The sequence below is a fragment of the Pygocentrus nattereri genome, chromosome 17, assembly GCF_015220715.1.
Source record: "Pygocentrus nattereri isolate fPygNat1 chromosome 17, fPygNat1.pri, whole genome shotgun sequence".
NCBI lineage: Eukaryota > Metazoa > Chordata > Actinopteri > Characiformes > Serrasalmidae > Pygocentrus > Pygocentrus nattereri.
The window spans coordinates 24,210,984-24,224,361 of record NC_051227.1 but is presented as its reverse complement, the minus strand read 5'-3'; the positions used below and the strand labels follow the sequence as shown (position 1 = coordinate 24,224,361).

The 13,378-nt window shown below is 45.9% G+C and overlaps 1 protein-coding gene across 1 annotated transcript; it reads left to right on the top strand.

Annotated features, from left to right (window-relative positions):
* The first annotated feature begins 3,373 nt into the window (after window positions 1-3,373).
* LOC108433774 (olfactory receptor 52K1-like) lies at window positions 3,374-4,342 on the top strand. The gene has a single exon (XM_017708557.2). The coding sequence runs from the start codon at window positions 3,374-3,376 to the stop codon at window positions 4,340-4,342; it is 969 nt and encodes a 322-aa protein (XP_017564046.2).
* The last annotated feature ends 9,036 nt before the right edge of the window (window positions 4,343-13,378 follow it).

The window sequence follows — 13,378 nt, the reverse complement described above, 5'->3', positions numbered from 1 at the left end:
GTGGTGCTCCAGTGCTGCTGACAACAGTCTCAGATGTACCGTCAGTCAGCCTCACATACTGTGGTCTGCAGGTGAGATAGTCCGTGATCCACTGCACCAGGTGAGGATCCACCTGCATCTTCACCAGCTTGTCTCGGAGAAGTGGGGGCTGGATGGTATTAAAAGCACTGGAGAAATAAAAAAACATGATTCTCACAGCGCTATTCCCCTTGTCCAGATGAGAGTAGGTTCGGTGGAGGAGGTAGGTGATGGCTTCCTCGACACCAATCCTCTCCCGATAGGCAAACTGGAGAGGGTCCAGTGCATGCTGTACCTGGGGTCTGAGAAGAGGGAGAAGCAGTCCATGGTCTTCATAATGTGGGACGTCAACGCCACTGGCCTGTAGTCATTGAGCTCACTGGGGTGAGGTTTCTTGGGAACAGGGACCAGGCATGAGGTTTTCCACAGCGTGGGAACCCTCCCCAGCTGCAGGCTCATGTTGAAGATGTTCGTCAAGGGTAACCCAATTTCAGAGACGCAAGCCTTAAGAAGTCTCGGGCTCACCTTGTCAGGTCCAGCTGTCTTCCCAGAACGGAGTCTCCTCAGCACCCCTGTGACCTGGTCTGCAGAGAAGTGGGGGGGGGTGGGTGAGGGGGATTGGACTGACAGCCTGTGGGAGGGAGATCTGTGCAGCACTGAGAAGAGGGAGTGAGGTGTCCGGAGGGGCAGAGGCTGAGGTTGCTGTGATGGCAGGGCAGACAGAAGCAGATGAGGATGAAGCAGGACAATCAAACCGGTTATAGAAGAGATTGAGTTCGTTCGCTCTCTCCACACCTCCAGCTGTTACACTGTCACTCCTTGGCTTGCATCCTGTGATTGTCCTCATACTGTCCCAGACCTCCTTCATGTTGTTGTCGTGTAACTTCTGCTCAACCTTTTTCCTGTAGGTCTCTTTAGCCTCCTTTAAGCAGGACTTGAGTTCCCGCTGAATGTTCCTCAGCTCCTCCTGGTTCTTGTCTTTAAATGCCCTCTTCTTTTTGTTTAAGAAGTCCTTTACGTCACTTGTAATCCAGGGCTTGTTGTTAGGAAAGCAGCGAACAGTTCTTACAGGAACCACAGTGTCCATGCAAAAATTCAGGTAGTCAGTTGTGCAGTCTGTTCCCCCCCCTCAATGTCCTTGCTGTGAGAGTCAAGCAGCACACTCCAGTCTGTGGATGCAAAGCAGTCCCTCAGGGTCTCCTCTGCTTCTTTGGACCACTTCCTGAAGGAGCGTGTTGTTGATTGTTGCCTCATCACACAGGGTTTGTACCGAGGCTGCAGGAAAACCAGATTGTGGTCAGATCTTCCAAGTGGGGGCAGAGGGATGGCCATTTATGCATCACTGATGTTAGCATACAGGAGGTCAATTGTCCTGTTTTTCCTGGTGGGACAGTCCACATACTGGGTGAATGAGGTCAGTGTGGAGTCCAGCGTGACGTTGTTGAAGTCACCAGACAGCGCGACGAAGGCATCCGGGTGTTGTGTCTGAAGCCTAGCGATGGTCGCGTGTATGACGTCACACGCCACCTCTGCGTCCGCTCGGGGGGGCAAGTACACACAAACAACAATGGCGTGCGAAAACTCCCGCGGGATATAATATGGCCTTAAACTCACCGCAAGCAGTTCAACATCCTGACAGCAGACAGTCTCTTTAACAGTCACATGTCCAGGATTACACCATCTGTTGTTAAGATAGCGAGCCCACCACCCTTGGCTTTGCCACTGCGCGCGCAGTCTCTGTCCGCCCTCACCATGACGAATCCGGGGATGTTTACATTAGCGTCGGGGAAGTTAGCGGTTAGCCAAGTCTCTGTAAAGCAGAAGAGACTGCATTCCCGGTAGATCCTCTGGTTCCTCACTAATGCTGCAAGCTCGTCCGTCTTGTTGACCAGCGAGTTCACGTTACCCATCACCACTGCAGGAATACAAGGCTTATATCTCCAGCGATTCTCCCGTTGTTTAGCCTTTAGCTTAGCCCCAGCTCTGCAGCCCCTGAAGCTGCGCCTCAGCTCCGTTGGAATGGGATGCATCACGCCGGCACTGCTCTTTGTTCTCAGTGTGAGTAGTTCCTCCCTCGAGTAAACAAAGTTTCTGCAGCCCTTATGCAGATTCTGGCGGTCCATATCCATGGGATACATAAAAACACAAACTACGACATAGTAAGAGACGAACAAGGAAAGTAAGGAATGAAAAAAGTTCACTTTAGGTGAACCGCTACACGGAGCTGCTGGAAGGCTGCCGCTCGCATCGGCGCCGGAAGTGGTTTAAGTTTAAGTGTTCCCTTTATTTTTTTGAGCAGTGTATGTATATATATATATATATATATATATATATATATATATATATATATATACTTACCATCTTATTACCTAAAATAATTGCCTAGTACTTTGGAGTTTCTATCTCACACTTACCAGAGTAATACCTAGAAGCTCCGAAACATTTCATAGTAATTCTTTTAGACTATCCTGTTACTTATCATCTCATTGCATAAAATTATTATCCAGTACTTTGGAATTTATACCTTACCCTCAGCTGTGTAATACCTAGAATCTGTGAGACATTTCAGTATAATTAATTTAGACTGTCCTGGTACTTATTTTGTCACCTAAATCAATTACTTAATACTTTGGAGTTTGTACCCCACACTTACTTTGTTAATACCTAGAACTTACGGCACTGTAAAAGAAAGCGTTACCCATTTAGTATGTTGTCCTTGTAGTAGTTTCCTTTAAAAATATGGTTTACATGATTTGCATATCATTGCATTCTATTTTTATTTACATTCTGCACAGTGTCCCAACTTTTTGGGAAATGGGGTTCTGTGAAATGAAATGAACTCAAAGAACCACTGCTATACATTCATTTAACTACCATGATAAGAACAGAGATATTAATATTACGTCAAGCAGAAGCTGGTCTCCAATGTCATGGGAGAGCATTTATATCCTGAGTCTTCTTTAGTCAGATATTGTCAGGAGGGGAATAAGAGTTCTGATACTTATAGACATCACTGTTACTATTTAGCATACATGAAGGCAAGAAAGCATTATTTTGACACTTTTTTGGTTAATGATAAGTATAATTGTACATGGTTTATAACATTTTATATTTTTTGTTTCTACTGTAAATGTTTTTAAGATAGAAAATCTGCATGCATGTATGACCAACCCTTTATTCTTTTGTTTTTAAGCCAGATATTAAATAGGATATAATATTGTGACTGGCTCTAAATTTTCTTCACAATATCTGTATCTAATGGCATCAGGATACATGACCCAATATTATGTTTTCTTTTTGCAATTGCAGTAAAACCAAGTATTTTATCGTGTGGTTTTGAAAAACTGTGGAGAACATGGAGCCACACACCAATTCAACAACTTTTACAGAATTCTTCCTTCTTGGATTTCCAGGGGTTCTTCCAGAATATTATGGAGCAGTTGGAACTCTTCTTCTGTTCATTTACCTCATACTTGCAGGAGGGAACCTGTTTACTGTTGCATTTGTGGCTTATGAAAAGAACCTCCGAAAACCAACCTATCTTATCTTCTGTAATCTTGCTGCAGTGGACTTTGCTTTTGGAACTGCTACATTGCCCAAAACCATTGCAAAATACCTGCTTAAAGATGAAACTGTGCCATTATATACTTGCTTTTTTCAAATGTTTTTCATCCATTACTTAGGGAGTGTTACTTCTATCCTTTTGCTAGTAATGGCTATGGATCGATTTATCGCTATATGTAATCCTCTCAGATACCCATCTCTGGTTACAAACTATTCTATTACAATTGTATGTGTAGTGTGTTGGGTGATTCCAGTCTCTTGGATGACAGTGGTAGTTGTGCAGACCACAGCTGTACCATTCTGTGACTCCAATGTAATAACTCAGTGCTTTTGTGACCACAACTCGGTAGCTAAATTGGCCTGTGGTGATTTAAGAGCTTCAAGGATGTTTTCCTTTGTTATGGCTATGTTTGTTCTGTTGGCCCCCCTTGCTTTTATCATATTTTCCTACATAGCAATCATCTTAACTGTCTTACAAATATCTAACGTTCAAGCAAAGTACAAAACATTCTCTACATGTAGCCCTCAACTTCTTATCATATGTCTTTATTATCTGCCCCGATGTGCTGTTTATATTGCTGATTTAAAAGTTCAGATGAGCAATGACGCTCGTGTAATGATCAGTATGTGGTATAGTCTCTTTCCCCCATTAGTCAATCCAGTTATATTCTGCTTTAGAACTAAAGAAATTCGAGAAACTTTAATGATGAAAATAAGAAAAAGGAAGATCAATGATCAACTGAAAGCTCCTTTTAGCTGAATTAACAACAAATATTTTGAGTACATTATACAGATACACTGGAAATATTTTTAGATTCCAGATATTTAACTTTGATAGTTTTTCACAAACACGGGTTGGGAAAAAAAAACTTTCCATTCAGTTAACTTTTGCCCTATCTTTGTCCAGTCTGAACACTGCCATTTGTCTTTTTTACAATTTTTGACCAATCTGTGTTATTTTTTGTCTTATTGATTTTAAATACAATGATAATATTTCAACATTATTTCAGTATGTGATGAGCAATTCACAGACCTTGTCTTGTGAGACTATGTTTGTAAATTGCTCCTCAAATTTTACACTACTGAGGTTTTAAATCAACAAAACCTGCCACACATTCTCTGTCATTTTCAGAGTTGTTCCAGCTCCTTCTAGACCTTATTTGAGTCTGTATCATCTTATTCTTTTTATAAACATGCCTTCCTAAATCTAATCTGACCACTACAACTGTTTAGGAACTATAATGTCTCCATCTCAACACTAATATTATCCTTGTTTCTTCCACTTTCTTCCACTTTAACAAATTTGAAATTTATTTGAGTGAATTGGTTAAATGATGTAACATGGTTGGGCTGCACTCTTTGTGCTATAGCATAACAATCTGGAAAGTCTACTGAATTATTGAATACCCATGAATTTGAGCAGTACTGTGAAGAAGCTAAAGCTGCATGGTTGGGGCCTTGACTGCATGCTCTTTGGCATTTTGAGTAGTCACCATTACCCTTAAAAATCTTGTTTAATAACCTTTTAATAATATGTATTCTGTAAAATTGAACAGTGATAAGTTGCATTTGTGGCCATAGTCAAATAAAGTAAATCAATGGAATCACTGAAAAATATAATGTTCTAGTATACAAAGCACATTTATAAAATAATATATCATTGTTGTCAGACTGAAACCTCACCTCTTTATTTTTTAAAACACCAGCTGCTCTTTACATACTGTGGACATTTCATGAAGACTGCAGTAAACAAAAATGAAGATACACAATTTTGTTAAGTCAGCAATGATATAAAGTGAATATAAAATGAAGAGAAGTAAATAAATAATACAACCCAATTTTCAAAAAAGTTGGAACGCTTTGCAAAATGTAAATAAAAACAAAATGCAATTATGTGCAAAGAATTAAACCATAAGTTTAGTTGAAAATATTAGAAAGACAACATATGAAATATAAAATGTCAAAACTGATCAATTTTATTGTTTTTGAAAATGATAAGCCCATTTTGAATATGATCCCAGCAACATGTTCCAAAATATTTGGGACAGGCTGGTAAAGTTGTGTAATGCTAAAAAAAGCACAGAGTGGTCTTTCACAGAGTGGTGAACGCTTCCTCATCTTTACTCTACTCAGCCTCCCTCTCTGGGTGAGTAAAGATGAGGAAGGGTTCATCACTCTGTGAAAGACCGCATCAGCAATTAGTGCAACAATTCAAGAATAACATCTCTCAACATACAATAATAAAGAACTTGTTTTTCATCATCTGTGGTATTCAATGTCATTAAAGATTCAGAGAATCTTGAGAAATCTCTGTATGCAAGGCATAAGGCCAAAAACCAGCATTTGCTGGCGATGATCTTTGGGCCCTCAGGTGGCACTGCATTAAAAACAGATATGATTCTGTAGTGGAAATTACTGCTTGGGCTCAGAAACACTTTTGAAAACCACTGTCTGTGAAAACAGTTTGTTGCAGCATATGCAAATGCAAGTTAAATGCAAGGAACAAACCATATATAACAGGATGCAGAAATGCTGCCACCTTCTCTGGGCTGAAGCTCATTTAAAATGGAATGATGGTAAATGGAAAAGTGTCCTCTGGTCTGACAAATCCATCCATCCATCCATCCATCCATCCATCCATTATCTTCCGCTTCTCCGGGGTTCGAGTCTTGGGGGGAGCATCCTAAGCAATGAAGCCCAGACCTCCCTTTCCCCAGCCACTTCCACCAGCTCTCCAAGGGGGATTCCGAGGCGCTCCCTGGGCAATATAGTCACGCCAGCGTGTCCTGGGTCTTCCCCGGGGTCTCCTACCAGGTGGACTTGCCTGTGACACCTCCCGAGGGAGGCGTCCAGGAGGCATCCTAACCAAATGCCCGAACCACCTCAGCTGGCTCCTCTCAATGTGAAGAAGCAGCGGCTCTACTCCGTATCCCTCCCGGATGACTGAACTTCTCACCCTATCTCTAAGGGAGAGTCCAGACACCCTGCGGAGGAAACTCATTTCGGCCGCTTGTATTCGCAATCTTATTCTTTCGGTCATTACCCAAAGCTCATGACCATAGGTGAGGGTGGGAACGTAGATCGACCGGTAAATCAAGAGCCTTGCCTTATGACTCAGCTCTTTCTTTACCACAACAGACCGGTAAAGAGCCTGCATCACTGCTGACCCAGCACCAATCCGCCTGTCAATCTCCCGCTCCCTTGTACCATCACTCGTGAACAAGACCCCGAGATACTTGAACTCCTCCACTTGAAGCAACAGCCTATCCCTGACCCAGAGAGGGCTCTCCACCCTTTTCCGCCTGAGAACCATGGTCTCGAATTTAGAGGTACAGATTCTCATCCTGGCCGCTTCACACTCGGCTGCAAACCGATTCAGCGAAAGCTGAAGTTCGCGGTCTGATGTCCCCAATAGGACCACATCATCTGCAAACAGCAGCGATGTGACTCTGAGGTCACCAAACTGGACACCCTCCATCCCCTGACTGCGCCTAGAAATTCTATCCATAAAAATTATGAATAGAATCGGTGACAAAGGGCAGCCCTGACGGAGTCCAACTCTCACTGGGAACGAGTCTGACTTACTGCCGGCTATGTGAAGCAAACTCCAGCTTTGTTTGTACAGGGCCTGAATGGCTCGTAGCAAAGAGCCATGTACCCTGTACTCCCGGAGCACCTCCCACAGAATACCCCGGGGAACACAGTCGAATGCCTTCTCCAGATCCACAAAGCACATGTGGACTGGTTGGGCAAACTCCCATGAACCCTCCAGAATCCTGGAGAGGGTGAAGAGTTGGTCCAGTGTTCCATGACCAGGGCGGAACCCACACTGCTCCTCCTGGATCCGAGGTTTGACTATAAGCCAGACTCTCTTCTCCAGTACCCCTGCATAGACCTTACCAGGGAGGCTGAGGAGTGTGATTCCCCTGTAGTTGGAACACACCCTCCGGTCCCCTTTTTTAAAAAGAGGCACCACCACCCCAGTCTGCCAATCCAGTGGCACTGCCCCTGATGTCCATGCAATGTTGAAAAGGCGTGTCAGCCAAGACAGCCCCACAACATCCAGAGCCTTGAGGAACTCAGGGCGGATCTCATCCACCCCTGGAGCCTTGCCACCAAGGAGCTTCTTAACTACCTTAGCGACTTCAGCCTCAGTAATGGACAAGCCTATTCCCATGTCTCCAGACTCAGCCTCCTCACTGGAGAACGTGTCGGTGGGATTGAGAAGGTCCTCAAAGTATTCCTTCCACCGCCCAATGACGTCTGCAGTCGAAGTAAGCAGCACACTATCTCCACTATATACAGTGCTAGTGGCACACTGCTTTCCCCTTCTGAGTCGCCTGACGGTTTGCCAGAATCTTTTCGGAGCCGACTTAAAGTCACTTTCCAAGGCCTCACCAAACTCCTCCCATACACGGGTTTTTGCCTTGGCGACAACTGAAGCCGCAGATCGCTTGGCCTGTCGATAGCTGCCAGCTGCCTCTGGTGTCCCACAGGCCAACCATGCCCGGTAGGACTCCTTCTTCAGCTTGACGGCATCTCTCACCTGGGGTGTCCACCACCAGGTTCGAGGATTACCGCCCCGACAGGCACCAACTACCTTACGGCCACAGCTACAGTCAGCCACTTCAACAATGGAGGAACGGAACATGGCCCATTCTGAGTCAATGTCCCCCACCTCCCCCCCACCTGGTCAAAGTTCTGACAGAGGTGTGAGTTGAAGATCAATCTGACAGGTTCTTCTGCCAGACGTTCCCAGCAAACCCTCACTATATGTTTGGGCTTGCCTGGTCTGACCGGCATCTTCCCCCACCACCTGATCCAACTCACCACAAGGTGGTGATCAGTTGACAGCTCAGCTCCTCTCTTTACCCGAGTGTCCAAAACACATGGCTGCAAGTCCGATGACACGACTACAAAGTCAATCATTGAACCGTGGCCTAGGATGTCCTGGTGCCATGTGCACTTATGAACATCCTTTTGTTCAAACATGGTGTTCGTGATGGACAAACTGTGGTTTGCACAGTCCAAAAACTGAACACCCCTCGGGTTCAGATCAGAGAGGCCTTTCCTCCCAATCACACCCCTCCAGGTCTCACTGTCATTGCCCACGTGAGCGTTAAAGTCCCCCAGTAAGACAATAGAGTCTCCAGGAGGAGCACTTTCAAGCACCCTTCCCAAGGGCTCTAAGAAGGCTGGGTACTCTGAACTGCTGTTTGGTGCATAAGCATAGACAGCAGTGAGGACCCATTCCCCAACCCGAAGGCGTAGGGAAGCTACCCTCTCGTCCACCGGAGAAAACCCCAACATACAGGCACCAAGTCGAGGGGCTATGAGAAAGCCCACACCTGCCCACCGCCTCTTACCATGGGCAACTCCAGAAAAGAATAAAGTCCAGCCCCTGTCAAGGAGATTGGACCCAGAGCCCAAGCTGTGTGTTGAGGTGAGCCCAACTATATCTAGCCGGTATCTCTCAACCTCACGCACCAACTCAGGCTCCTTCCTCACCAGTGAGGTAACGTTCCAAGTTCCAAAAGCCAGTTTCAGCAACCGAGGATCAGAACTCCAAGGCCCACACCTTCGGACACTGCCGATCCACAACGCACCGAACCCCTACTACTGCCCCTCCTATTGGTGGTGGGTCGATGGGAGGGGGGACTCATGTAACTCATGTAACCATGAGTAAATGCCCGGCCACCAGATGCTCGCTCTACGCCCCCAGGCCTGGCTCCAGGGTGGGGCCCCGGTAACCCTGTTCTGGGCAGGGTAGACAAGTCCTGTTTTTGTGTTTTCATAGGGGTTATTATGGATCACACTTTGTCTGACCTGTCACCTAGGACCAGTTTGCCATAGCCTACCAGGAGCTTTTGCTCCAGACAACAGTTCCTAGGATGATTCAAGCACACAAACCCCTCCACCACGATAAGGTGGTGTTCCATGGAGAGGGTCTGACAAATCAACATTTTAAATTCATTTTGAATATCATGGATGCTGTGTTCTCTGGGCTAAAGATCACTCAGCTTGTTATCAATGCACAGTTCAAAAGTCAGTATTCATGATGGTATAGGGGTGCATTAGTGCACATGATATGGGTGATGTGCACATCTGTGAAGGAACATGATATATGTTTTGGCAACATATGCTGCCATCCAGACAACGTCTTTATTTCAGCAAGACACAGCTGAAATCCTATATGAAGTAAGAATGGGAAAACATTTCTCTTTCAAAATTACAGCAGTGTCTCCTCAGTTTCCAAATGCTTACAGAGAGTTGTTAAACAAGACCTGATGAAACTGTTTTTGGAATGTATTGTTGGCATCAAATTCAAAATGGGCATATATTTAAAAAAATTATATATATATAATCTTGCGCTCCTCCCTGCAGCGCAAGATGTGGTTAGACAGTTGGAACATGCAAATATCCTGTTCCATGGTACTTGGCTCGCTTTCAAGTGCCACTGTGAGCTGCCAATTGCTCGAGTGAGCCTTGGGAGCAGCCGGTTGGGTCCTGTATCTGTGTTCCTCCAGGTTGGAGCCGCTGTTCAAAACCGGAGCTCCTGATCCCGTGGCCACATCCCGCAGCACTCCTGATCCCGTGGCCGCATCCCGCAGCACTCCTGATCCCGTGGCCGCATCCCGCAACACTCCTGATCCCGTGGTCGCATCCCGCAGCACACTTACGCCTCTGGACCATGCCTGCCCCTGTGGACGTCGTAGCGGGCCCACCTGCCCCCGTGGACGTCGTAGCGGGCCCGCCTGCCCCCGTGGACTTTACAGCCCCTTTGTTCCCGCCCTCGCCTGTGTCTGTTCCTCATGGGCCTTTTGTGCCTCCCGTTCCTCATGTCTCTGTTCACCATGGTCTTTCGGTTCCTGTGTTTTTGCCTTCTGCTGTCCCTGGTGTTGTCTTGTTTCCTGCTGTTGTGTCGCTTCTTGTTCCTGTCATTGTTCCTGTTTCTCCTTTTGTTTCTGTGCCTGTTTCCATTCCTGTGTCTGTCTTGGTGCCTGTTCCCCTGTCTTTTGCGTGGTCTGTCATTCGTTCTTGTTTTCCTCGTCCTGTTTCTCCGGTCGTCTCTCGTTCAGCGTCGTTTTGTGTTGTGCCTCCTCATCCTCCCTCCGTTTTTGTCCTTGTTCTGTTTCATCTGTTCCTGTGTCTGGTGTTGTGTCTCCCGTTTCTGTTCCCATGTCTTCTTCGATTCCTGTTGCCCATTCTCCGTCTGTGTCTGTTCTTGTTGCCCGTTCTGTTTCTGCCTCTGTGCCCGTTTCTGCCTCTGCTCTGGCTTCTGTGTCTGTCCGTCTAGTTTGGTTTTGTTTTTTCTGGGTTTTGCTTTCTTGTTGGTTTGTTTTCTGTTCTGTTTGGCACGCCTCGGTGTGCATGTCTTTGGGGGGGGGGGGTACTGTCATGATTGGCTCCTCCCACTCAATGTGCATTTGGTTTTGTTACTCCGCCCTTGATTGTGTTCACCTGTCCCTCGTTACCCTTTGTTACTTTAGCCCTGTGTTTGCACTTTCTTTGCTGGTCTTTGTATCGGTCTTTGTCCTTGTGCTGTTGGATGTCTGCTTTGTTGTTTTTGTCCATGGATTTGCCCTCAAAAGTCGCTTGCATCCGCTACCTTGCTCCCTGTCACAGACATGCTATTGCTTTGTAAAGTAAATGTATGGTCACTATGGTGCAGAATAGTTTCAAATCCATCCACCCTGATGCGTTTTTTTTTTTTTTTGCCTGAAATGAAAATAGCTTGTAGGCATCTTTTGCACAATTTGCTATAGCCCAACAATATCTATTAATTGGGCCGTAGACCCACACTAACTCAACTAAAGATACAAAATCTGAAAACATAATTTTCATCCATCCATCATCTTTAACGTCTTAATCCAGTTAGGGTTATGGTAGCAGTTGGGAGAGGAGAGAATCCCAGACAAGCTCATAATGATGGAGCTTCTCACCCTATCAAGTAGAGAGTAGCCTGCCACCTTATGAAGAAAGCTCATTACCACCACTTGTTTGTGATCTCTTTCTGAAAACACAACTTGACCCAGTAAATGTACTGAAAAGAGTGGGAATAGAAGCACAGTGCATTGGTTTTAGCAATCAATCTTAGTGGCTATGTTTACATGCAAAGATGTCTGCCAATCTGATTGAATACAATCCGATTACTGATTCAGACTAAGGTGTTTATATGCATGCTCTATAAAATTTGATTTAAAATCTTTTACATGCTCACTACAAGTAATCCAATGCAAAATGACGTGCATGCGTAAATGTTACTATGACAGCGAATATCACATGAGGTCCAGTCAGAGTGAGACGAGTTTTTATCTGGTGTGCTTGTTTTTTTGCTTTAAACTGATGTCAGGCTCAGAAAGACATCCTTCACATGTACTTATAAAGGGAGCGGCGAGAGGAAGATGTTATGTTCTGAAAAACATAAGCTGGATGTCCGTCCCACCGCCATCTTTTAAAGTTCAGAGCGTGAACTTTGTCTCCTCTGCAGACCAGTTTCTGCTCCGCCATGTTGAACGTTAAACCTTTCACAATGACATGACGTGCATGTGCAGAACGTACTTACACATTCTAATTGGAGTCTTTTCGGGTGTCTGGTACTGTGATGGATGACCTCCCCGTAGATTGGTCTGAGTTGGCTAAGGCACAGGATGAGGATGATGCCCTAGAGCCACTCCGACAAATAGCTAAAGACCCAAAGGCAAAAGAGGATCGGATTCGTTTTGTTGTCAGGAATGGCATGCTGTTCAGGGAAGTGCCCAGGCAGCATCAGGGTCAGGTTTGGCAAGTGGTGGTTCCAACAAGGTTTCGCAAGTCTTTCTTACAGTATGCTCCTGACAATCCACTGAGTGGACACCTGGGGCAGATGAAGACTTTGCTACGGTTACTCGAAGTGGCATACTGGCCATCTCTCAGGAAGGATGTTTGGGCACACTGTAGGGGATGCGAGACATGTCAAAAGTATGAGCCCCGCATAACCAAGCTATCTGGCCTGCTGCAGTCTACCCCGGTTGTGGAGCCTGGGTACATGTTGGGGGTTGACCTCATGGGCCCGCTGCCGAAGAGCCCTGACAAAATCATCATGGTGGACTACTGCAGCAAGTGGGTGGAAATGTTCCATCTGCGGACAGCTAGAGCACCACAGATAGCCCGCATCCTGGTCACAGAAGTGTTTACTCGGTGGGGTACTCCAGCCTATCTTGTGTCCGATCGTGGAGCCCAATTTACCTCCCACCTAATCCATGAGCCTTGTCGGGAGTGGGGTGAAACTCACCACCGCGTACCTTCCACAGACCAACCTCACTGAACGCATCAATCAAACAGTAAAGACTATGGTTGCCTCCTATGTCCGGGATAAGCATCGATTGTGGGACCAGTGGCTCTCTGAGTTCTGGTTTGCTATCAATAGCGCATGGCAAGCGAGCACTGGGTTCACTCCTGCAGAGGTAGCCTTGGGCAGAAAACTCAAGGGTCCCTTAGAGTGGCTCTTGAGCCGGCCCCCGGATCCTGAGCAGATGGCATACAAAACTATCCAGCGACAACAAGACCTAATCCAGCAGGTTCAGGCTAATGTGGAGAAGGCCCAAGTCAAGTAGGCCAGGCATTACAACCGGCGCCGGAAAACTGAGGAGTTTAGGGAGGGGGATCTGGTCTGGGTGAGGACTCACCCCTTGTCTCGGGCTGACATGGGATTCACTGCCAAACTTGCCGGAAAGTGGAGCGGGCCAGCGAAAATCATTAAAAAACTCAACCTTGACAATTACCAGATCACTTACCCCAAAGATCCCAATCTCAT

Excerpts from the sequence above, each read along its gene's own strand:
- LOC108433774 (XM_017708557.2), top strand. The coding sequence starts at position 3,374 with ATGGAGCCACACACCAATTCAACAACTTTTACAGAATTCTTCCTTCTT.